This window comes from Rissa tridactyla, chromosome 4 (genome assembly GCF_028500815.1).
Source record: "Rissa tridactyla isolate bRisTri1 chromosome 4, bRisTri1.patW.cur.20221130, whole genome shotgun sequence".
Taxonomy (NCBI): Eukaryota; Metazoa; Chordata; class Aves; order Charadriiformes; family Laridae; genus Rissa; species Rissa tridactyla.
Window position 1 is genome coordinate 58436823 of NC_071469.1, and position 26020 is coordinate 58462842.

Sequence of the window (26020 nt, forward strand, 5' to 3'; positions counted from 1 at the left end):
TTTTCAAGTAAAACTTAATGAGCAAGTACTTCCTGGGGTTGCCCTCTAGTGGATTTGAGAAGCATTTCTGTCTCCCCGAGGTTCAGCCTGCCTGGGCCTGGCTGTGGTGCAGAAGTCAAAGGCAAGAGGGGAGGGAGCGGGAACCACTGAACTTTCGTAAGGAGTTGATCTTGAGCCATTATGTATACCTTGAATTTCACGTACAAGAAGAAATCTAGTTCTGATTACAGTCGTACAGTTCTTTTCTACGGCCATTTTTATGACACTGAAATTAATTAACTTTTTAGAAATTCTTAATCTTTGTGTTGCACTTGCTGTTTGAGATTGACCAGAATTATCTTGGTTGCTACAGTGTAACTGATGATTCTAGACCTACCAGTAAGGCCCATGTCTCAAGGTCATCAACAGTTTTCACTTAATGAAGAATGGCTCGGTGCCCGTTAACTTTAGTGAACTAACGGAGATCAGTGAAACTTGACGTGCTGTGCACTCTGGATAGTCAGTCCCAGATGTTGGTCCTAAGCACGTTAATCAGCAAATCATTTTTAGAGTATCTGTGCTTACATGGATGACTCTAGAGAAGTTCTGATAATTTTTGTACCTTAAATTGTGGTAAAATGTTAGTTTTTTGATGTATTCTCATTTTTTAAAATCCCAATGGGTTTTTTTCCACCATGGTTTCAGCTGGTTTTTTTGTGTCTATTTTACAGCAATTGCCACCACACGTGCGAGTCTGGGATTCTGTAACTCTGAATACACTGCATGTCATCGGAATGGGGTTTTTTGACCGAGCTGTTACTTGCATTGCTTTTTCTAAATCTGTAAGTAAAGTAAATGAATAGTTGTATTAAGAATGTTTGCTCAACAGGTCTTTGAAGTCTTTTGAAATTTAGCTTTCTTGAGCAAAACAAACTACTGAGCTGTCTTTTCTCTCAGCTTCCTCTTTAGAGGAGGAAAGTTTGCAGGCCAGTTGTTTACAACAGTTTATTTCTTTACGAAGATTAGCGGTATCTCAGCAGTCTCGGCGGTCTACCTTATGCATTCCATAAAATGCAATTGATTTCTTCAGCGACAAGCAGTGGCAGAAGTACTTGTGTTCTCAAAAATTTAGTATCCTTACTTCTTCTTTTTGGTCATCCCATTGTGCTTCTCCCTGGATAAAAACAGTTATTCTCGCAGCAGCTTTTAACCTCCTACACTGTGTCAAAGAATGACTAAAGAAAGACTTTACAATGGCCTGTACCTCTGGTTTGGATTTAAAAAATTAGAGTTCCCATAGGAGAAGCAAAATCTTTCGCTTGAAAGCAGCGAAGGATACAGATAAAGGATTGCAAAGAATTAGAATCCTGTTGTTAGCCTCTTGGCACCATCCTTCGAACTCATCTATCAGGGAGGTAAAAAAAAAGATGACACAGGTGGCATGCAAGTCCCATATAAAAATGTGAGTTTGTAACCTGACACACACAAATCTAGAAACCCTCTGTGTAGAACAGAATCCATAAGCAGTGTATGCGGTGCTGTCTGGTTGTCTCGGCAGCATTTTTAAAGAGGTGTATTCCATAGGCAAAGCGTTCTTCAGTGAAAGTTTCCAGGAGTACGTGAAATCTGTTGGTGACAGTATTTTATAGAAAGTAGAAAAGAGTGAATTGGTAGAGCTGGTTAAGAATACAAAGGTGAAAGACCACACAGGTCAAGATGACCTTTGAAAGATAAACAACAGCAAATAGCAAGCAAATACTCTGTACATATCTCACTGTAGTAAGAAATATGTACTCAATAACAGAGGATTGCTATTGGCAGATGCCATAAGAAAACGTTCAATATGTTTGCTTTGTGCTGTGATGTCACAGTCGTAGCTTGGCCTGTTTTGAGCATCACCTCCCATCCCATAGCAGTACTGCTTATCTCACTTTAGACAGCCCTCTCTTCAGGCTACTTAGTCCCATCTCTGTCCCACCTCTTGAGTTGTGTTGGCACAGTTGTGCTTGAGATGTGTATTAGGGGCCTGATTCATCAGGAAAACAACCAAGCAACCTTTTATATATGCAAAATGAAATGGAGTTTGCTTGGGCCTTTTTCTGCCCCCAAATTGGATCCATTCCCCAAACAGGCTCACTCTGTGATAGTCCAGACACTTGTGGTGGCTCCGATCACGAGGTAGGAACAAGCGGCTGAGCTCGGGGTGGCAGAGAAAGGATTGTTTTTGTCAGCATTGGTGCCAAAGGAGTGCTTGTGGAACAACAGGCTCAGGCTGTTCCAGCAAGCTCATCTGCAGTCAAAGCTAATACAGCTGATGCCAGGAGCAACAGGATACAAAAATTGTATTTGGATGGGTTGGGAAGCAATTAGACATTACTTGGTAGTTTATTCCACTAGAGACACGTGTCTAGGAATGAACACCAAAGATTGGAAAAAATGGTCCAAAACCTACCTTCCAGATGGCTGCTGTTTGGAAAAAGACCTGATGATTGTACAGCAGTGGCCATCACTAGTGAGACAGATGTCAGTCAGTTCCCCCCAGCTCAGGTGGAGTCTCACTTGGAGCTCCTCATCCAGGCTTTGGATTCACACATCAGAAAAATGGCTACTGACTGGAGATCTGGGAAATACGATACATGAAGAAAGACTAAAGAAATTAGGGTCGTTAAGATTAGGAAGACTGATAGAAGACATAACTATAAAAAAGACACCTGCCAGGAATAAGTTGTTTCCTAATTTCTTACTACGTTCTCTGATTTTGATCCATTATTCCTATATGAAGAGTAAAATTGTTCCGCGTGTCCATGGCAGGTCTGACAAGAATTAATTGGCTTAAATTGTAAAGAAAGAAACTCAGTATAATTATGAGGAAAAACTTTCTTAATAGCATAGATAGTGATGTGTAGTTTGCCTTGGGAATTTCAATCACTGTATAAGGAGAGATACCTGCCTCATTCCTGACAAAGTCTGCTTGTCTGCAGTTTGCAAGAGTTCCTCTTCTAGATCCCTTTTGAGCCCTATTTTTTAATGATACAATGAATTACCATATTTCATGGATAACTATGGGATAACTTAAAAGTACAACAGGTAAAGTGTAAATATTTCACTTTCTTCTACACAGAAATATTTAATTGTTTTGCACGTGTATTTGTATGTTTCTAATATTGGTTGGGGGATGCAGTACTATTTTCCATGTTTTGCTTCAGAATGGAGGAAGCAGCCTGTGCTCCGTGGATGACTCAAACGACCACGTACTTTCTGTGTGGGACTGGCAGAAAGAAGAAAAGCTGGCAGATGTCAAGGTGTGGTACTAAGATATCTTGCACTACTTGCTGGTCTGTAAATCTGGATTTCTTGTCATAAAATGTCTTTATTTAACTTTTTGTGCCTTTTAACACTTTCACTTTATAAAAGGCAGAGAACATGAAGAAAGAGAATGTTTTGTCTCTGTTGATATTATCCCAATGGCGCTTTTTTATTTTTAATTTTGCTATTGTTGTCATTCTAGAATTGATTGGAAAAGTCTAGGCAGCGATGATAGGAGTACGTGCAGAAATGAAACGTCTTAAACTAATCTTTTGTGTAGAACTTGTCATTATCTGACACAGTTTTGAAGGATAACTTTTGATACTAACTTACAAAAAACATAAAATCTTTTGACCTCAAAAGTATTCTGCCAAAGTATTCCGGACAATGTTAATAAATTAATAGCTCAGAATTTTGCTTATCTAAGGAGTTGATCAGTTTATCTAACTAGAGAACCATTTCATATTGTTTTGTTTTCTTTGAATTTTAAATTTTGATACAATGTTTTTCTTTTTTCCTTCCAAGTGCTCTAATGAGGCTATATTTGCTGCAGATTTTCACCCTACTGATACAAATATAATAGTTACTTGTGGAAAATCACACCTTTCTTTTTGGACACTGGAAGGGAATTCCCTTATTAAAAAGCAAGGATTATTTGAGGTAAAATAAAATATTTCCTTAATTTTGTAGTAGTTTATAGTAATGGTACTGTCGTACAGAAGTAAAGGTTAATAAGGTTCGAGTAAATCAAAACAACTGATCATTATTAAACTTGAAATTTTGCAGAAACTCAGGTAACATTCATGGTATGACACAGAATTTTTCCATGGGTAAAACTTCCACAATGGAGTCTAGTAATGCAGTTACCATTTTGTTCCTTGCATTCTTTTTCCTATATTCCTTATGCTACCCCTCCTCAAATAAAATTACCATAAAACTCTCTACGTGTACTCTGGGTGAAAAATAATGTAGAGAGTCATATATCCTAGGGTTTTTTATTTTGTCAGAGGAAAGACTTGCAAAATCCCATAAATGATGTGAATATGAACATTCTTCTCTTCTCCTCTGTTCTGCTCAGATAGACACGCATATGTAATTCAAAAACAGATTGAGCTGGCCACTATTTGGTAAATACTATTTTCATTTCAAGGTCTTGATTTGTTCTTAAATGTAGACTAAGCTCTACAGCAGTTGCATGCACAACGGAGGGTCTGCGGTGACTGCAGATAATTCTAGTAGGGCCCAGTTAACTGCTTGTGGAGCCATGGCTTGCAAGTATAGTCAAAACAACTCTTTTGCAATGTCAATTTATAGACTTTGTGTGAAATCAGGAGGTGATGCTGAAATAATGCATTTAAACTTTGTTACATTGTATTTTTCAGTCATTTTTAACTTCTAAACTACTTGGGCAGATTTCTGCCTCTATTATTCTCGCTGGTTGTTGCAAATGGGAAAGTGTGGTGGCCCTCATTGAGAACATTTGTAGTTTGAGGGAGAAAGAGGCCATACATACTGGTAGTCAACAAACATTGTAAATAATGTCCTTGGAAGATACTAGCTAGTGATTTTTTTTTTGTCCCCTTAAATATTTCACTTTTTTGTTGCTGTGAGTGTTTTAAATGTATAGGGTTTCAAAGCAACGTCTCCATTACTGAACCTTAGGATTCTTTCAAGAGATGATTCCTTAATTCTTACACTGCAGCGAAACTCTCGAGTAATACTTTTCTCTTAGAAACTTTGGAGTTAAAAATTGCAGTAATAAAGCTTGTTTGCATCTGCAGCCATTTCTAAATACTTAAAGCCTTTGGGATTATGGGGGAGTTGGAGGATTGGGTTTATCTCGGAGCATTCCTGGTCTTATGTTAAAAGTTGGCAGGCCTTCTCACTCGTTCTATCTGCAACTCGTAATTAAAGGGTGCAGGATTAGGCCGCCAACCTCAGCTGATGCATCTTTTGCCCTTGCACAGATTAACTGTTTAGACTGTAGGAACATGTTTATCTCCTGTGTAGACATTTAAACAATAATGGAACCCTATAAGACTAAACTAAATTACTCAAATGCGTACAGTTAAAATGAATGGGTTGTGTGTTGCTGTGAGTGTGTGTTTTTCGTAACCATGCAGAAACAAGAGAAGCCAAAGTTTGTCCTGTGTGTGACCTTTTCTGCAAATGGTGATACTATTACAGGAGACTCAAGTGGAAACATTTTGGTTTGGGGGAAAGGTAAGACAAGCTTGAAATTAATAGTGAAATTTTATTATAAAAGACTCTGAATTTTTTACATGACTGTATTCTCATTTTAAGAAGAATAAATTTTGTTTATCTTGAGTTCTTTGCCAAGACCAAGCCAGCAAATTATGTCTGGATTCTCCTGTATGAGCATCTAAAGAACATATACCTGACTGTTAGAGCACAAAGTTCTATAGAAGGTGTTCCCTGTGGTCATATGTTTAATCATAGAGCTATGCCAGCACGTATGGCTTCTACTGATGGAAGGAATGGCAGGAAGAGTTCTTTTCCTTAATCAACGTGACAGTAAGAAACACTGTTAATGTAATCGATCTCCAGTCTCCTATACTGTCGCTCTGTAGTGTTTGCAAAAGTTATGCCTATTGACATACACTTTTAAAAACACAACAAATCGCTTTATTTGTTTTTCTAGGAAGTCAAGCTAAAATGTATGCAGATCTAATTGAATTCCTCAGCTTTATTTCAAAAGAACAGATGGATAGGAGAAACTTCTTAAAAAGCGTTTTCTACTTAAGAAAAGACTTTTTTGGGGGGCGGGGCAGCAGAAGGCAATGCCTGCCAGAAGGCAGAGAGCAACAACATCCTAAGTATTTACTTAGTGTGTGAGATGCCGTGCATAGGAATAAGGAGAATCCCCTAAAGGAGACCTTATTAGTAAAGGAAGAAGGGATATGGATGACGGCTGCTTCTTATTTACTCAGTGCCTTCTCCCAAGATACTCAAAAGATATAAGACCCGTGAAACAACATGGTGAATCAGTTACACAGTTGAGCCTTACTGAGCTGGTTTTGTAGACTTCTTTTCATCCAAGGACTATCAGCCAGGTATCTCCTTGTGCTTTTGACCAATACACTACTGTTGAGGAAGGGGGTGGATATGGTGTTTGTAACTCAGCTCCTCTTATTTCCCCTTTTCTTTTTCCTATGGTAGTTTACAGCAAGGCTCTTGAACACTTTTCCTTCCAAATGGAGTTTAGAAATTGCATAGTCCTATCTCCTCCTTGTTCTTGGTTGTTATTTGGGACTACCAGCAGAGAAAGGTGATCTTGGCAGCTCCTGGTACAGCAGGGTCAGTGCGGTGCTTGGGGACCAGTTTGCCTTTGTGCTGGTAGACTAATTTCTGCCTTGACTGCAAGCAGCCTCTTCTGTCCTCTCTCCCAGGACTGAAAGGGAATTGTTTGTGTACCGCAAGATCTCCTCATCTCTGCCAGTTTTTTGGGACGGTCAAAAATGCTGTTCTTGTTTTTTCTATCTTAGTACAGCCTACTTTCTGTGTCTTTACTACTTTTGACTCAAAGCTGTGTGTTCAAGCAAGGGCTGCTTCCACCAGTTTGGAGCACCCTTAAAAAAACTTCTCTTAATAGAAATCACTTGTAACTGACACATTATATCCATAGATGTGGGTAGAAGCACATGGGATTTATAAAGGAAAAAGCAGTGGTTTCTTCCTAACTTGCATCAGATCCTCGCTTGTGCTAAAGTTAGCCAAGCTTTGATGCAAAATGCACATTTCAGTAATAGAATCCCTAGTAATCATAGAATCATAGAATTGCCTAGGTTGGAGGGGACCTTTCAGATCATCTAGTCCAACCATCAACCTAACACTGATAAAAACCATCACTAAACCATCACAGTCCTTGTCCCCATCTAGTGCCAACCCTGCAGAAAGCTCTCTGACCGCCCAAGCCGGTAGTAATGTCTCATCACATTAGAGATATTTAATCCAATGTAGTCGGTTAGAAGGTGTTTTGAGTCTGAGAAGGTACTCGAACAAGCCAAGTTCGTCAATAAAGAGGTACAGGCTCTTTTGGAGAGTGATTTGGCACCTTCTGCCAGATGTACAAAGAGCTCTAGCTTAGCCAGGTTTTGGTGCAAATCTGGTGTCTGGAGGCTGGAGAATATCCTTGGAGGATAACAAGTGACTGGATTATGGTTTCTTTGTTGATAAGGTGTGTAGTGCTACTGCAGGACAAATGTGATGTCAAACAGTTTGGCTTAAGCCCCCATGAAAGGTTTAAATGAACCTATTTTACTTTGTGTTTGAACTGGACAGTGTGAGCATGTATACTTTTAATTTTTGAGTTGGGGGGGGAATACGTTCTTAAGATGTACTAAATCAGTCTCCTCTGTGGGTCTGAGCATTTTTGTGCAACACTCCATGCCCGCCATTATCATTGTTTAAATACAATCCTTGGTAGGTAGAGAAATGGAGAAAAAAAAATGAGGGAAAAAGCTATTAAGCTTTTAAGCTCAGCTGTTAAGCTGAGTGTTTCAGTAGTAATATCTTTTCTCCGATCTATCTAGGTACCAACAGAATAAGCCACGCAGTTCAGGGGGCCCATGAGGGTGGAATATTTGCGCTGTGTATGCTGAGAGATGGCACGCTGGTGTCAGGAGGTGGAAAAGACCGAAAGCTGATCTCTTGGAATGGAAATTACCAAAAACTTCACAAAACTGAGGTGAGGTGTAAGATGAAAGGTGAAAACCTTACTTGAAATGACTCTGCTATCCAAAATGAAGTTTTTGCTGTCTTCTGAACGGAGCTTTTTAAATCATTTTTTTTCTTATGGATGTGTATTCTGTGGGAAAGCAAATCAATGGTAAAATGTAATAAAATTTGAATCATTAGGTCATTCCTGTGATAGCCTATTCATTAACATAATATTTCCTTTTTAAGATCTATTGTAATTGGAAAACAAATCATCTATTCGTACTTTTCCATTTTATTTCTTCCTTTCTTTGCAAATAATAATGTGAGGTCGTTTTCGTTTCAGAGTATTACAATATTAAAATGTTTTTCTACTTTCCTCTTTTCCAAAATGATGTGAGGGGTTTTGGGGGTTTTAGTACTTACAATTTTTCATTAATTTCTTGAGTACTGTCGGGTTTTGCATTTTTTTAAAAAAGAATTTCCAAAAATTAATTTAGTTGCTATGTAGAAACTTAAAAGCTTAAAGCAGAATTTGTTTGGACAAAACTACATGACTGTTTACAGACTGAATGTACAAGAACAATCAGCATAAAACTCTGAGGAAGGGTTTCAACTCTACTATATATTATTAAATGTTGCAAATGTATATGCAACTGGAATGGTATGTCTGTTTTGGTAATTTGGTTTTTACCACAGCACAAGTTACACGCTTGTTGTGCTGTTTCTAACTGTGGCGTCCTTCTTTTTCTTTTATTTGTTCATACAGTGGTATTCCTTCGTATTTTAAATTTTACATCTTCTCTTGAACTTTATATTGGAGACTTGCACTGACTCTTTCAGAACGTAGGCTGCAATTAAAGCAACATTCCTTGCAAGGAAGTACTAGCGATACAAAGCCTGACGCTATCTCAGAGTAGAAATGCTTAGTCTGACATCACAGCGGCAATTAAAATATGATCAAGTTAACACAGCATGAAGGAACCTTTTCTGTTTGTTGAAATACTTAGTTTATCTGTACAAACGGAGTGTGCTGTAGATAAGGATATCTTTTCTTCTAGTGTTATAAAAACAGTTACCAAACTGATGCAAGTTGATATAAACTTTTGAAAGTCAGGCATATATATTCATCCATTTAATTTCTTCTCTATGCAACACTTATTAAAATGCATTTGCTAGGCCATATGTCTTTAAAAATTGAAAAATTGTCTGACTTCTCTGTTTGTCTGTTGTGACCACAGATTCCAGAGCAGTTTGGTCCAATAAGAACAGTAGCAGAGGGAAAAGGGGACGTTGTATTAATAGGAACCACTAGAAACTTCGTCCTACAGGGCACACTATCAGGAGACTTTTTCCCAATTACCCAGGTAAGCTGTTGCTTTACAAGAACGTTCCTAAGTATATAATAGCAGTAAAGGTATTGCTTAAACTTAAGTTTCTTAAATATGCATTTATTTTATTTATTACTACAGTACTTTTGGCAATAAATAACATTATAAATATGCATCTGTCTAAGCCCATCTACTTTTGTAATGCTTTAATATATAGTTTGGTCATTTTAATCCTGTTTAAGCATGTTTAGTTTTGATGGTACTGTCCTTCTTGTCAAGAAACATTTCTGCTTGTGTAGGGTCACACTGATGAGCTTTGGGGACTTGCAGTCCATTCCTCTAAACCTCAGTTCTTCACTTGTGGACATGACAAACACATTACCCTCTGGGATGCTACCACTCATTGTCCGATCTGGAACAAGATAATAGAGGTATAAATTTATTAAACACAATTCTACTCCTTTTATAGAACTTGTCAAGTAATTTGGGTTTTTCATAAGATTATTGATTAAAAATACCTTAAAGTATTAGCTTGAGGAAAAAAAATGTCAGAGTTGTAAAATTTGTCTTTCGGAAAATGGATGTAAAACTCTTAAAAACAAGAATTTAAAACCCTAGGTGATATGTTGTAACATGCAGAAGTGTACAGTGCTGTTGACATTTATATTTTTTTACCAGGAATTTATCATTTAAAAGTAGTTCTGATCAGGATTACTACTACTACCACCACTATCCTAAGCACCACAGGCAGAATTCAGAAGGAAAATATTTTTTTTGGGTGACATTTTTTGGCCTTCTTCATTTATTTTCTATAATTTATTAGTATTTCTATACATCCTGTTGACAAACAAATGTGGTTTTTAGAATGTCACTTCCTGTCTCTGGTTTGGAAGTTGGTGTTTGGGGACTGAAGGAATACAGAGTGGAGGCTGGGTTTTATGCTGTGCTTAGACACTGAGTTGTGCGTCTGCAGACTCCTAATGGCTTTGTGGTGACGTGATCTTGTTGTCTACATGCATCACTAGGATCTGAGGGTTTTTTGACACTTGATCACTTTTCTAAATATTTACCCGTAAAAAGACATTGGCTTAACTCCTAGAGGCAGCGAAAATGCTTTTATCTCTCTATTTTGAAATGCCACTGTCACATTTTTTTCAAACAGTCTTCTCCCTCTTTACATTTTTTTAATACATATGAGAATATGCTTTTTTGGAGGTACATGTACTGGTCACAATAAAAAAGTTACTTCTCAGTCTTTCTTATCTTTCCTCTGTACAGTGGAAAAATTAAAAAATTAGTTCAGGAAAAAGAAACCAGCACCTAGAGTAGATATACATCCAATACACAGGTTTGCAGATAAAATTGTAGCCAGCAGCTTAGAGATGACTTGTGTCATCTTGCTTGCTTGGTGAATGTGGAAATTGGAATTTATTCTGTCTAACCAAGGACGTGTGTTCTAAGGTCTGTATTTTTGTTGACTTCTAAATTAATTGGAGAGGCCAAATTAAGAGTCCCGCTGCCCCAGAGGTGGAGCCGTATTTTCGCAGTTCAGTGCCTCGGTTAGAAAGGCGGATCGGCCTGTAGTATAAGAAATTAAAAGAAAGGCAAATAACAGCAGTTCTTTTAATCTAAAAGAACGGAAATCAATAATACTAGGGGTTTGGCCTGAGAAGCAGGCAGATAGTTGCATTTTCCTGCCTCCTGATCATTTTAGGGTTTAAAATACGTTAATACGATTGGGACTTAAAAATAAGCTCTGTCCCCTTCAGTCTGTAGGAGGGCTGTGCTTGGGCCTATGGGGAATGGTCAAACCTTGAGATGCACCAAAATCTTCGTGTGCTTGCAAATCTCTTGAACTGCTCCTGAGATACCAAAATGCAAGATCAAATAAATACCAGCATGTTTAGGCTATGAATTTCAACAATAAAGCATATTTTTAAAAATCAGTGAGCAGTTATAAACCAAATTTTCCTTGGTAGACTCTCTAAGAAAAGAGAAACCAGTGCTTTTTTTGTGTTTTGAAATAGAGCAGTAGCAGTGTGCTGTACTGTGAGGTATGGAACACGAACACACGAGGCTGCAGAAATCCTTCACGTGCAATTCAGAGTAACTCAGACAATGACACAACTGGAAACTTATGCATAGGCCTTTCTGGTCTTTATCGTAGTTTTTTGTGAAGACTTAATTTGGTTATTTAGAAATGGTGCACGACTGTCTTTGTGCAAGTCTTCTATAAATATCCTGATGTGGAAGTAAAATTATTTGTACCATTTTTTATGTTTTCGTAATAAATTTCTTTTTTTTTGTCAGGAAAATATCATCACGTAATTCAATTGCAGGTACTAATGTGATCCTTTACTCACTATACAGGTGTATGTTTTTATATACTCACATACACTTTCCAACACACTGGGAGAATAAGAAGTTAGTATTTCTGATTTATTTCTCCTTATAAGAGCAATACACTGAGGAGGGCCTATAGTCATGAAGAGCAGTGCAGAATTTGGCACTTTGCTGTCTTGCAGTCTAAAGAAGAGAGCATTTAGAAGTTTGGGTTGATAGTGAAACGTCATCAGTGGAGATAAGTACAATATGGGGAAGAAGAACAAATCTATTAATTAGATAAGCTGCTATCTCAGAAACAAAGTTACTTAAGTAATCATCAACTCAAAAAAGGACTAGTGTCCACTGTTTCATTCTTTGTGTCCTCTGAAAAACAGAACTGGAGTTTAGCTGATTATGACTTGAAGTGAATTTCAATTAATATTTAGCTGTGGTTTTGCAAATATAAGACACTCTCTAATGAAACTGTTACTATTGAAATGTTTAAGAAACTTCTTCCTTTACCTGGATTCTTTTGAAAACATTGAGGGCAACAGCAGTATTAAACGACTAAACTAGACTTAGATTTATTTTTTTCCCCTCCAAGTGCACACCGTTTCATTAAGACAAGATTTCTATTATCAATCCTGACAATAATCTTCTTATTAACCACTTGAAATGTCTGAGACTTTCATAAATGAGTGACTGATTATCTACAGTAAATAAATCATTCCATGTTATCCATTTTTTTGTCATAGAGATCTATGTAAAAGCTTTTTAATCTAGTTATGATTACAAGTTACTGCTCAGATTAAATTCTCTGTTTGAACCTACAATTTATTTAGGAGAATATTTTAGCATTTACTATGAAATTATACTTTAAAAGGTTAGTAAATTTTCCTTTCTGGACTACCATAGTGGTTTAGAACATGAGTATAGAAATCCTGCATCTTAACAATTCTCTGAAATTTCTTTAGAGTTAGTGACATCTTTTAAATTAGTCTTTGGTTTAAAATTAATGAGAATATCCCTTACAGGTAGCGGCTAAATTACAAATTGCTAAAAATATGAACAGGTTTACTAAAATGGCTACAGTGAGATACTATTTTAGAATATAGAAAATCAAGAACATAAGCATTTCTGTGAGATGTTACTAGATGGTTTTTTTGCTTACATTTTAAAATTATTTTTGGCAGCTACCAGAAAAAATAAGCCTAGTATTTTGTGACTTTCTGCTATAACCTGAAGAGCTCTGGAGCTCATTCTTTGTAACTGAACAAGTACTAGAAAGAAAATGCTTACTTAAATTGCAAGAAAAACACTGCAATTCTACCTGTCTCCTTAATAATACGCTATACACAGTAAAATGTTTTAAAATTGCATATCAAAATAAGAAACCCACTTCATGTCCTTAGTCTCCCTCTAAGCTGCGACTGGCAGGTGCTGGGGAAGGTGCTGGTGCATGTAGAAATTAGGCTTTACCCCTCCATGCAAAGTGATACACACCTTTATTGAATAAGGTACTTGCTTGTCCTTTAGACAGTAGGTAAACTGCAGCTTTGGTACTTAATTCTTAGGTCAGCCCTAATTTAATAAGTTATTTTTATCTCTTACTTATTTGTGATTTGCTGAGAAGCTGCTTTTGCTAATGTTATTGTTATGAAATCGCTTGCCAAGTTATTTTTAGATAGTGAAGAAAAGAAAACAGTGGCCTTGTATAGAGGGGAAAAAAAAAGTCTATCGGATATCTTTTTTTCCTCTCTAGTTTATAGTTAAAAAAACCCAAGCAAACAAAAAACCCCACAGAAGACCAACAAGAGAGACTTGCTATATTCCTGAGGCAGGTAATTGGACTGTGTTTTTGTTATAACCTGGACTGGTAAAAAAGCGTTTTTTCTTCTGATACATTTTAGGATCCAGCACAGTCTTCAGGCTTTCATCCCTCAGCATCTGTGGTTGCAGTGGGGACGCTGACCGGAAGGTAAGATGCGCAGAACTACGTCTTGGGCACCAACAGACACTACGTGATTTTTCCAGCTCACATCCAAGTTCATGTTCTTGTTTTACAGATGTATGTAAGCCGCCCGTTCATCCCCTATTGATATTTATTGAATTTCAGAGTGAAATTCATTTGTGTTGCCTTAGTGACTAGAAACAAGAGGGACATGGACCCTCAGCACGAGAAGGACATGGACCTCTTGGAGAGGGTCCAGAGGAGGGCTACGAAGATGATCAAAGGGCTGCAGCACCTCTCCTAGGAAGACAGGCTGAGGGAGTTGGGGTTGTTCAGCCTGGAGAACGGAAGGCTCTGGGGAAACATAATAGCCCCTTCCAGTACCTGAAGGGATCCTACAGGAAACCTGGGGAGGGGCTGTTTGCAAGGGCATGTAGTGATAGGACGAGGAGCAATGACTTTAAACTAGAGCAGGGTAGATTTAGATTAGACATTAGGAAGAAGTTCTTTACAATGAGGGTGGTGAGACACCGGAACAAGTTGCCCAGAGAGGTGGTGGAGGCCCCATCCCTGGTGACATTCAAGGCCAGGCTTGATGAGGCTCTGAGCAACTTGATCTAGTTGAAGATGTCCCTGCTTACTGCAGGGGCGTTGGGATGGATGGCCTTTAAAGGTCCCTTCCAACCCAATGCATTCTATGATTCTAAACCCTAGTCTTGGGCCAGTACCCCCTGTTTGCTGAGTGTTGCATGAACACAGAACCAAGAGCTAGTTTCAGCCCTGGGAGAGGAGCAATCTAAGATCAGTGGAAGGAGATGGGTTTGGACAGGGGAGGAAGTCTAGCTTAACAGTGAGACCGTGCGTGGGAGGTCCTGTCACCATACCAGTGACCTAAACGTTAAATCTTTGCGTCCATCTTGGCAAAGGAGAGACTAAGGGAGGAGTTTGAGATAATGAGTTAACTTTGCAGATGCGTGCAGAGATCTTCTCAGAGGCTTGTATGGCAGTGTAGAGGGAATCATATAGAAAAAAATTGCTCATTGGAAAATTTAGCAAGTGGTTTATTGTCTCTGATGCAGTGACAACGAGAGGCTTTAACAAAAAATTGGCAAATCTTCCATGGTGCTAGACATAGTGTAAAAATGCATATTCAGAGACTTGTTCTGCCTGATGAGTGTAAGGCACAAACAAGACAGACAAAAACGGGGTGAAAAGAAGTATCTCCATTTTACAGGACAGATTGAGCCCTTGGTCACATAGTGGGGTCAAGGGCAGAGCCTGCGTTTAACCTGTATTAAGAGGAAGGAGCGCCTTTGCCGTAACTTCATCCTCTCCTTTAATGTCACTTGAGGGCAGACTTTGCTCTTAGTATTGCAAACAGTTCCACTTAACTGGGAATATATAGAATGCTTATAGGTTTGGGGCCAGGATTATTTTGGATTGTGTATCAGTCCTACATAAAGGATTTACTCTAGCTACTAAATTTACTGTATTTAGTAAGTAAAGTAAATCAAAAGGAGAAGCTTTGAGAGGAATCTTTACTTTGTCTTTAATAATTTGATTGAAAGTCAAGTATTGAAATGCAAATTTTATCTTTGTCTTTTCTACACATTTCCACAAATTAATTTTTTTGTTATTAAAATTAATTAAATCAAATTTATTAAAATCTAAAAAATTAATTAAAAATAAATTAATAAATAAAGCTAATCCTATCAAAAGAGAATGGTCCTGATTCTTGCGTGTGTTTGCCTTTGCTCTATGATTTAATGTAGGCATAAATTAAACATCAGGATAGCATAGAAGGAGGGTCATTAAAGGCGAAGGGTCATTATATGTAATGCTTGCTTTATTCTAATGCCTGACATAATGAAACAGAGTAAAATCTGAAGATTGTTATCAGGGTCAACGTCTGATCATTTTTCTGGTTAAAAATCATGGGAAAGAAACTATCCTTGTGTTGAAGTAAAAATAAACCAAACCCAGTAGCAGTTGCTGTTTTTCTTTTCTGGGTGTAAAACTTATGCTATTTTGACAGAAGAAAAGTTGGTCAAGATTACAGTAGATTTAAATTCCTTATGGAATGATTTATTGGCCTCTTTCTGTATTTACAACAGGTGGTTTGTGTTTGACACAGAAACAAAAGACTTGGTCACTGTACACACAGATGGAAATGAACAGCTGTCTGTAATGCGTTACTCACCAGGTTTGAGAGCATTTATTTACTGGTTAAAAAAAAAAAAGCCTTGAATTTTTTTTTTTAATTAAATTTGGGGGTGGTTTCTTTTAAAATAATTCCCCAGTTGCCATACTGAAGTTGAAAATAAATACGCTGTGAAACATTGCCAACACCGAATGGGTGGTGTCTTGAACTCTAGTTTTCTTTTCCCTCCCCCACATGTTCAATACGGTTTCACTGGGAAGAAAAAAAACCCCAAGGATGACGTAACTGGGCAGGTTGTTGCAATCAGGTTAGCCCTAAATGGACTGTAGCTGCTTCCAGAAGTGGGGTGTGTTTTTAACAGCAATATTTGCTGTATAAACTTGCTGTTTTGTAATCTCGAAACAGGAATCAATATGCAACTGAAAAAGAAAAAACAGAGTTTTATTTTTCCACTTTATAGGATCAAGGCCTTTAAGAACAGTTCCTCTTGTCTGGGACACACTAAATTTTCAAAATTAGCCTAGGTTCTTTCTTACAGGGATAATTACTGTTCGCTTTTGTGTTTATAGATGGAAACTTCTTGGCAATAGGTTCCCATGACAACTGTATTTATATATATGGCGTAAGTGAAAATGGAAGAAAGTACACTAGAATTGGGAAATGTTCGGTAAGTAACCTGTTTTTTTTTCTCCAGGTTCAATATTAACAACTTTAAGTCTGTTTTGTAGCAGTGTGTGACTAGTGTCACACTGAGAGATGCTGTTAGTGCAGTTAATACAATATTTTTCTCCTTGTAGGGTCATTCCAGCTTCATTACTCATCTGGATTGGTCTGTTAATTCGCAGTATCTTGTGTCTAATTCAGGAGACTATGAAATCTTATACTGTGAGTAAGAATTGTATTTAGTCCTTTGTGCAAAGTTCAGGCAGTCTCATAGAGATTTAAAATTTAAATGAGACCATATAACTGACAAGATAGACCATATGCTTTAATTCATCTGGTGCAATCAAAAAAACTATACAATTTGAGAGATAAAAATGTTATCGTGGGGTTGTTTTATTTTTCTTTTGTAGGGATCCCGTCTGCTTGTAAACAAGTTGTGAGTGTTGAAACAACCAGAGATATAGAATGGGCCACTTACACCTGTACTTTAGGATTCCATGTTTTTGGTAGGTATCTTTCCTCTTAGAAGCTCTTACCGTTCTTGTTATTAACAAACACTTGGATTGCCAACTTTTTCTTATGAAACATGTCTATACATATTTCAGGGAAAAAAACGGAACTTCTGTTGTGCCTTTTTTATTACAATCTGTCCTCTTATTTCAATCCAGAAAGACCCTGATTTAATATTCTTTCTAGCTTCAAGTATAAATATTAAATTACAGCGTAAGTGGGAGACAAGGAAGAAATCACACACTGCCCTTTCTGTCACACTAGAGCTGCTTCTTGTCATTTTTAATTTAAAGTACCAGTTCTGTGGAATTATTGTTTATTTAGGCAGCTTCTGGGCCAAATCCATTTACTGTGCAAACACAAAATGGGTGACAGTCTCCGTCATTAAGTACTTATAATGTATTTTGATACAATGTGTAGCAATTAAATTAGCTGAAAGGAAGGCAAGAAGAAAACAAAATCAGGGTGGTTTGTTTCCATGGGACGTCTCTTGTGCCAGTTTAGAAGGAGCTGTTTTCCCCAGTGAACTCTGAAGCTTTGTAGTCATTCCACAACGCCTGCAGAACTAGACAGGACATTACAAAAGCTGAGTACAAGAAGCTTCAAATTCTTGAGTCCTCAAGATAAAACAGGAAGCCATGGTAGAAGTTCAGAGAAGAGTCTGGTTCTCTGTAAGCAGTAAACAAGGAAGATTTTTCACTCATGTTTCAAGTAGAATAGAAGTGATGTGTTTGAAGGCGGCCAGAAAGGACATGCTTTTGGAGCCTAAAGATGGGATGGCAGTAGCAATATGCTGGGAAGACACATTCAAAGTTTGTACAGTTTAACTGACAAGCAGTGCTTGGGTATCACTACAACGTGCAGATTTAGTAAAAGGAGGAAATCCTAGAAGACTGGCTGAGATAATGTGTTTCTCATATGAGGGATGGAGGCCCTCATAGAACTATTAAGATATTCCTGGGATTTGAGTATGCCCGGCACACAGTTACAGAGCTACAAAGTCTTTGCATTTAGCGTCACAGGGTCAGATATTCTGAGATGAGAAATACTTTAAGTGAATATTCTTTACTTTATAATTTGGATTCATGCAAAGTATAGTGCTATTAGAATATGGGGCTACCTTTGGTGCATAGAGAGTCATAGGAGAGGATTGTCAGACCTGAGAGGGTTTTTTTTTCCCCTCTTGCAGCAGATCAGCTTTTGGAGACAGACTGAGGAACCAAATGATCTACTGGCCCAATGGGGAACTTGTGGAAAATGCATATACATTTTTATACTTACAGTCCTCCATGCTGAACTGGTTTATTGTAAGCTAAAGCAACAAGAATGAGGAATAAATAAAAGTAGCTGCTCGTTGTAGTAATGTCGTAGAGGTTGTGAGGATGGTCGTCAAATGAATGGAATTTTAAAGTAAAAGAATATAACTTACTCGGAAAGGATATGCAATGCACAAGGAGAGAACATGGTGCCATATGTACCGAGGATTCATAGCTATACAGTTAGGTTCAGACTGGGAAGTTACAAAGATAATGCTTACTAATTATAGGTGAAAAAAAGAACATTAATGGTGCCAGGGTTATGCTGTTGCCCATCCTTCCAGAAAGATCAAATGAATGGAATTTTTTTAATAGTTACCAGAATCAGGCAAACCACGGGAATTGCTGAGGATGTGAGATTTTAACTATTCCAGTGCCTTTTGGGAAAGGAACTGCAATCCAGTGGCTAACCAGTAAGATCTCAGAACTCTTGATACAGGAAATAGATAAGCGCCTGGAGGGGAGTTTCTTCCAGATTTGATTCTGGGGAGTTGGAAAGAATTTACTGAGCATGTGAATGCATCTTGTGTAGGAATGACAGTGGGATTAGGGAGGTGTGCTCCTTAGTATAAGAAGGAAAAAGAGCAACGAAATGAAAATGATGGACTTCAGGGAGGCAAACTGCAAAAGTCCAAAGCCCTGTTAGGGAAGATCTGAAGTTAGAGAAAAAGTGAGATGTGGTAGTTCCTTAGATGGTGTGAAGGGCATAAACTCTGCCAGCCCACAGGAAAAATAGGACTGGCAGCAAGACACCGATTCGGTTAAACTGTTGTTGACCTGTCCTACAAGGAAGAGGAATGCAGAAAGTAGAAGCTGTTGGAGGACCAAGGAGACGCATAAACAAAGCCTAAACATAGATGCATACTTGTGACAAGTACAGAAGGGGTCAACGACAATATTGGTCTTCTACATGGAGAGGAGAGATGACACTTCTAAGGCTGAAGGGTTAAAAAAACTCAACACTTTTTTTCTCTTTTAATATGTCGTTATTAGAAGACTTACTACAGTCTGATGGCCAGTTATGAAAGGGTAAGACCTCTGCTTTCAGCAGCGAAGGAGTAGATTAGAAAGTAGTTAGAAGTCAGACATTTTCAAAGTATCTGAGCATGATGAACCTTGTTGTATCTGTAAAAACAACTGGTTAGCATCATCTCGAGTCCATTAGGAATTATTTTCAGGACCTCACAGAGAACAGGCAAAGTACTGGAAAAATGGAGAAGAATGAATGCAGTATCTGCAGAGTCATATATTTGCCTTCATATGGAGAGGATAAAGTGCAAAGTTAGTGGCTAGAATAATAAATTGAAGAAGCTCATAAATTATAAATTGGAAACCAGTCCGGTAATGTTGGCAGTCACTCTACTATTCAGTACTTTGGGGCCTCAGAGCAGCCAGTGTGAACAGTCTTCAAATGCTTGCCGGGATTGCCCCACTGGACATAGGAGAAGCAATCGCATCATCAAGGACGTGAGGCTTCTAGTATATTGATTTTTCAGTAGCTGTTGGCTGACTGAAACTAGGGATAGTTTTTTTCTCACTCTAGTAGAACTACCAAAAAAATCACAAATCATATGCATAGCACTCGCAGGTCAGCATAACCGGTGCAGGGGGGAAAATGAACCTTGATCTGTTGAACGCCTGTCTTCAAGCATGGGAACAGGTTAGTCAGCCTGAAAATGTTTACAGATAATTCAACTGAAAATCAACAGCGTATAAAGAAGTGTGTTCAAGGGAGGATGTTTCAGCAATACGAACACATGTAAATGTGAAGAACTAAAGACTTTAAAACACTCAGTGGTCTGTATGTTCTTGCAAGAGCTGTGTGCTGCTGGATGCACAACCAAGGCATCAGTTTATCACATGTCCCGTTTTGGAAAACTTAGTACTTGAGGTGTGGGACAGGAACAGAATAAATGCTGTCAAGCCTGACAGCATTGCACGCAAAGCAGAGCTCAGACTGGTCGGGTCCAACACTGACCAGAAGACTGTACACTGAATATTATGTTTGAATATATTTATTAATGGCACGGATGATAAAAGAGCTGCAGGGTTAGCAAGTTGTCTTGAGAAATACAGGAAAGGTATGAAAAAAGGAGGCAATTCGGTAGAGACAAATAGGAGATTACACTCCTGGACAGCAGAACCCAGTTATCCAAATACAGAACGGAGGACAGCAGGCAAGAGAGCAGATCTGCACGGATCAGATTTCTCTTGCATAAAAAGTGAACGTGAGTCAACACCATTGTGCTGTTGTAGGAAGGCAGAAGCATTAGTGGGATGTATAATGAAAAGGATGCCATCCAAAATGTGAAGTAATCATCCATTTATCAGTATCTGCTTCAGTCACAGCTGGAGTAGCTGCTTCTGGTTTTTGCGCGTTGGACCAACAGATAAAGTGCTGACGAGTAAGAATAATTATACATCTAAATATTGCTCTGGGAGATGTAATGAATGAATTTCAGAGAAGAGGAGGAGGAAAAAAGCATGGCATCAATCTTCAAATGAGAGAAAGGAAATGGTCTCTTTCCATGTCTGCAGAGGATGGGGAAAAAAAAAAAAAAAGGACTAATTGTTCAGCAAAGGGGATTCAGTTTACGCATTCTGAAAAACTGGCAGTGAGGCACTGCAATAAATTTTGAAAGAGCACAGAGTCTCCAGGAAAAAACCTGATATGATGCTTTCCCCATTTCAAAATGGCAGTCTTGTTCCTTAAACCATTTTCTTTAGGGGTTATCTCCAGCTTGTCATAGTGACCTTTTGAGAAGATTCCGGCCTCTTTTCAGCTAGCATTTGACGTTCACACAGCCTACTTTTTGTCAAAGCAGTTATTTAAGACAGTTTTTCTGTGTCTTTTCATTCTACATGTTCACAAACGCTTTGTTTTGCCAAACCATAATGGCAGAACACACATTATAACTGATTACATCCGTGGCCTTTGAAAGTTAGATATCATTTCTGTTGAGTAGGGATTAGATAAAATCTGAAATTCCTAAAAAAAACAAAAACAAAAACAAAAAACCAAGAAACACCACAGTACTGCATACAAAAAAAAAAAAGAAATTTCAATAACTGGTTGGGTTTTATTATAATTACAATTTATTACAGGCAAGTATTCAGAGGCCTTAAAGATGTGGTGCAGAGATTTGGTCCTTGCATCAATGGGCCTACGGTTTAATTTTAGAACACCACTTTGTGCAAGAACAGCAAGGAGTAGAGTATGTGAGGAAGGAGAAGAATTACTTACAGTAAAACAAAAATATTTTAAAAAATTATAGTAGGTTCAATTTTTTTGAGATATATTTAATAAATAACATTTTATATTATTTCTTGTTGCGTAAGTTTTAGACTTTAGTAATATGAAGAAAGTACGTTGACTCATACATAGGTAGTTTTTTAGACTACAGCAGCACGAGGAAAGTATGTTAGCTCATACATAAGCAGAAGGGAAAATAAAAGCAGTACCTGTCATTTTTCTACATAACCATATGAAAATTCTTTTAGGCTCTGACACATGACCATAATTCATCAAAATTCTTTTTTTCAAAGTAAAAAGCACTTTGCTGACTAGAGGAAATAAAGTATTTGTTTATGTGCTTGATTTCCTATGAGGATCTGGTCTTTTGCTGCTACTGAACTACACATACTGACTCAGCTGCAGTTAGTTTTATCGTTTTTCTTTTTTTTTTTAAAAACAAGTAATCCTTTATTAATATTTAAAAAAAAACCAACCCTTAAGCTGTCACACTTATTTCCATTATAAAAACCTTTAATTAGTCCCTCTGTGTTTCAGGTGTATGGCCTGAAGGTTCAGATGGAACAGATATCAACGCTGTCTGTCGATCACATGGGAGAAAACTGCTATCAACAGGGGATGATTTTGGCAAAGTACATCTCTTCTCATATCCATGTTCACAGTTTAGGGTAAGGTATTTCGAAAATGTTTTCTCTTGTACTTGCACAACTGCATTAAATGTTGTTTTCCTATGCACAAAAAAAAACCGCAACAAAAAAGGAAGAATGGGAATATACATGTGCCTAAGGGATTTACTTAAGGTTGATTGAGACTACAGTTAAATTTAAAATTTAATTTAGTATTAAATCACTTTAAGAGAATGATGTGATGCCTTGGTTTTGTTGTTGTATGATTAGGGGACTGGAACACCTCTCTTATGAAGAAAGGCTGAGGGATTTGGGTCTTTTCAGTCTGGAAAAAAGACGACTGAGGGGGGATCTTATTAACACTTAGAAATACTTAAAGGGTGGGTGTCAGGAGAATGGGGCCAGGCTCTTTTCAGTGGTGCCCCGTGACAGGACAAGAGGTAACGGGCACAAACTTGAGCACAGGAAGTTCCACTTCAACATGAGGAGGAACTTCTTTACTCTGAGGGTGGCAGAGCCCTGGCACAGGCTGCCCAGAGAGGTGGTGGAGTCTCCGTCTCCAGAGACATTCAAAACCCTCCTGGACGCGTTCCTGTGCAACCTGCTCTGGGTGACCCTGCTCTGGCAGGGGGTTGGACTGGATGATCTCCAGAGGGCCCTTCCAACCCTTGCCAGTCTGTGATTCTGAGAGTGTTATGTTATAACAATATGTTTTTATGACAGTTTATATTCTCACTAATATGGTGTTTTCTAGGCTCCAAGCCATGTCTACGGTGGACATAGTAGTCATGTAACTAACGTAGATTTTCTCTGTGAAGACACCCATCTCATCTCCACAGGCGGAAAAGATACAAGTATTATGCAATGGCGAGTCATTTAAAGGACACATGAGTGTGAACAAACACAGTTGAGTCGACCGTGCATAGAACTTACGAACAAACTGCATGTTTAAAACTTAACAGTATGTTTGCAGTTTAGCCTGGTCACTGTGATTTATTTTTTTTTTTTGTTTAAAAAATTCTTACAAACCTCAGGAAAATTAAGCCCTGTGCTGGTTACCTTACTCAGTCTAGTGTTGGTTTGTTTTTTTTTTTTTTTCATTGTGTCACACCTTAAGAATAATCGTTTTCTCTTCTGTTGTACAATATACAATGCAGTACAAGTTTAATATAAGAAACGTGGCTTGACAGTTTGCAATACAGTGGTATCAGCGGAATGTGACTATCTTAAATGTTTTCTATAAACACTGCTAAACTGGTCACAAAAATGCCTTTCAAAGACTGTATATATGTGCTTATTTGTTTCACTATCTACACTTTGTACTGTATATCTACTTGTTTAGAAAAATCTATGACAATGTCAAGGTACCGAATTGTTTCTGATGGAGGATGATGAATAGATGCAAAAAGTATAAACCGAGATGGAAGATGCAAAAATTAGCATTCTAGACCTGAAAATGTGAATGCTGGTAAATGCGCGTTCTCTTGGGAACAGCACACCTTGGGTATCACCCGTGGGGAAGTTGTGTTCCCTTTCAAGTGAATCAGCAGGTTACGCCCCGGTTTGGCCTGAATATCTCAGCAGGGTTTACAGATGTCTGTGTGGTTCATGTATTCCATGTGAGTTTAGGTTCAAAATCTTTTTACTTGTGTATGAACAATTTCTTTTTGAAAACAAAACAAAAAAAAGCTTGGCCACATCCCCATTATTGGTTGATATATTTAACTAATATGTATATTAATCAGCATGATGCTATATTGTACATGTATAAGATTTTAGCAGTTCATAACAAATGGTAAGGCAATCTAGCTTTACTTTTTTATGCTTATGGATATTGTATATTTGTATTTTAAGACCAAGTAGACCAAGTCTAAAGATATCTTTTTAAGTGTACCATAAACCTGCAGAGGGTAAAGGAAGTCTTGGAAGCCTACATGAGATATTAATGTGTAACTTCTGGCCCCTGTGTTTTGTGCATGGATGGATATTTATAGTATGAAATAAGATTGTGTTTTGCAATGAAGTAGTAGTGGAGGTGGTATAAAATGGTTAAGAAGGCCTTATCGATGTTGATTGTGACACAGATTGAAATGTATTGTTTACTTTGAGGAATGTATCTGAAGAATTTTAAAAGAGAGGAGTTCTAAGCAGACTCGAAAAAGGTAATATTAAAATTTTGCTTGTAATGGACAGTAAACATTAATTCTCTGAACTCTAAAGCACTGGTTGTTTAGAGTGATTTAAATGAAATGGAATCAATAAATTTTCAAACTTTTTTATTACATCTCCAACCTCCTACACTGAAAGTGCAGGACACCAATAAACACGTATTAAAGTGAATTTTCAATGCATTCTTCCTGTTTAGTAAAATATCTTTGTTTCAATGTGAAATACTTATAGAAGAGACAGGCTTTTACTTGATGACACACATTTGTGATTTCTCAATTAGAGCTGCATTTGAAAACATCTGGGAATAAAATCTAGTTTTTGGGGTACATAATTTCATGCATGAGCATGACCCTGGGAATGTGATCCCTAATGCACACCCAGGGAGTGAAACTCCAGCTTCCCGGCAGGGAAGAAGGACGCGCCACATGATTTCACCTACAGCGTCCCTTGGTTCTGAGCACTCAGCGGGTGGAGGAGTGTCATTCCGCTGCACAGGGTTATGCTCATGGCAAGAGCAATTTCTCTGTGTTAGGGACTTGGCCTCAAGGCAGGACTTTTGAAAACCAGGGTTTCAGAGTCACTTTAACCTGCTGTCATCCAGCACTGTCTCTGAAGGAGGAGGTTTTGCCCCCAGCTGCTTATTCCCATCCCCTGCAGCAGCACAAGAGCTATTGTGGCCATAGGGAGCACCCAGCTGGGAGATGGAACCAGGTTAAAATCAATTCGGGGGAAAAGGGGGGTGGTGGGGGGAAGGCCAAGCATGCAAACAACTGCAAACCAAAAACCCCTTTTCCTCGGTTTCTTTATCTGATGCACTGTGTTTGTACTGAGCTTGTACAAGGGAAGGAACAATGTGTGGAGAAGGAAATAAATGGAGAGAGGAGCACTGGAACAACTTCTTTTGATGGTGGTGTAAATCTCCCTCTGCTTGAAGTGTTTAGTTTAGTAAAACTAAAGCATAATATCCTTACTCTTTCCAGGGTTAATCCAGTGCCAAGAGGTTGTAATACACAAGTGACAGGTTCCCGTCTTGTCTGGATAGTTGGTAGATTATGCCATGATACCTTCTGTTTATTAATTTTTTTTTTTTTTTTTTTTTGCTTTTGCAGATGGGGTGCTTTCAGGTTTCTCCTTTCAGAATTGTAGGTGGTTTGTCATTACTTGCAAGAGAGAAAACAAGAGCTGCAAATTGAGTTGGCTCATTCCCTTTTCATCCTTTTCCCACGGTGCTACTCTTGGGGTGTAATAATGTATTTGTGATCCCTTTCTTCATTTTAAACTATTATCCCTTACTAGTAATAGAGGAGGAATCCTGCAAGTTTATCCCTAGGGTTACTGATCAAAGGGGATTTTCAACAATCCCATCCCATCTGTGCCTCTGCTGCTCCGCTGTTTCTAACTTTTGCTGTTAAATGTGTCTTTGTTCCTCTATGAAAACCCGATAAACGTATTAGCTGAATTGGCAAGTCCTGGGTAACGTCTTGAGCCAAATATCCGTTTGACGACTGTTAAAGTGATTCTTCTTTCTTTATCCAGGAAATTCTACACAATTTTGCCATTGTTATATATAACCTTCAGCTCTCCTCACTTCCACCCTTGTTCCTTGGTTCTTGTATATGTTTGTTTTCTCAGGACTCCTTTTTTTTTGCTTTAAGAGAGAAAAAGAAAAAAAAAAAGAAAGAATTATGCCTGAACTTTTCATATTTCATTCCCTCAGCAGCACCCAGGACTCTTACACCTGATTCCTTCACCT

The 26020-nt window shown here is 38.1% G+C and overlaps 1 protein-coding gene across 7 annotated transcripts in view; it reads left to right on the top strand.

The window, feature by feature from the left end:
- The window catches only part of EML1 (EMAP like 1), a 131779-nt gene extending 107341 nt beyond the window's left edge, over window positions 1-24438 (top strand). For all 7 annotated transcript variants that reach the window (XM_054198292.1, XM_054198287.1, XM_054198290.1 and 4 more), the window contains 14 exons: window positions 711-821; window positions 3186-3281; window positions 3811-3945; window positions 5409-5508; window positions 7839-7993; window positions 9204-9329; window positions 9593-9724; window positions 13529-13596; window positions 15684-15772; window positions 16300-16397; window positions 16528-16615; window positions 16804-16899; window positions 22010-22140; window positions 22853-24438. In XM_054198292.1, the coding sequence (XP_054054267.1) occupies window positions 711-821; window positions 3186-3281; window positions 3811-3945; window positions 5409-5508; window positions 7839-7993; window positions 9204-9329; window positions 9593-9724; window positions 13529-13596; window positions 15684-15772; window positions 16300-16397; window positions 16528-16615; window positions 16804-16899; window positions 22010-22140; window positions 22853-22978 (1551 nt within the window). In that variant the 3' untranslated portion in view covers window positions 22979-24438. The remainder of the gene's footprint in view (window positions 1-710; window positions 822-3185; window positions 3282-3810; window positions 3946-5408; window positions 5509-7838; window positions 7994-9203; window positions 9330-9592; window positions 9725-13528; window positions 13597-15683; window positions 15773-16299; window positions 16398-16527; window positions 16616-16803; window positions 16900-22009; window positions 22141-22852) is intronic.
- Window positions 24439-26020: the final 1582 nt, after the last annotated feature.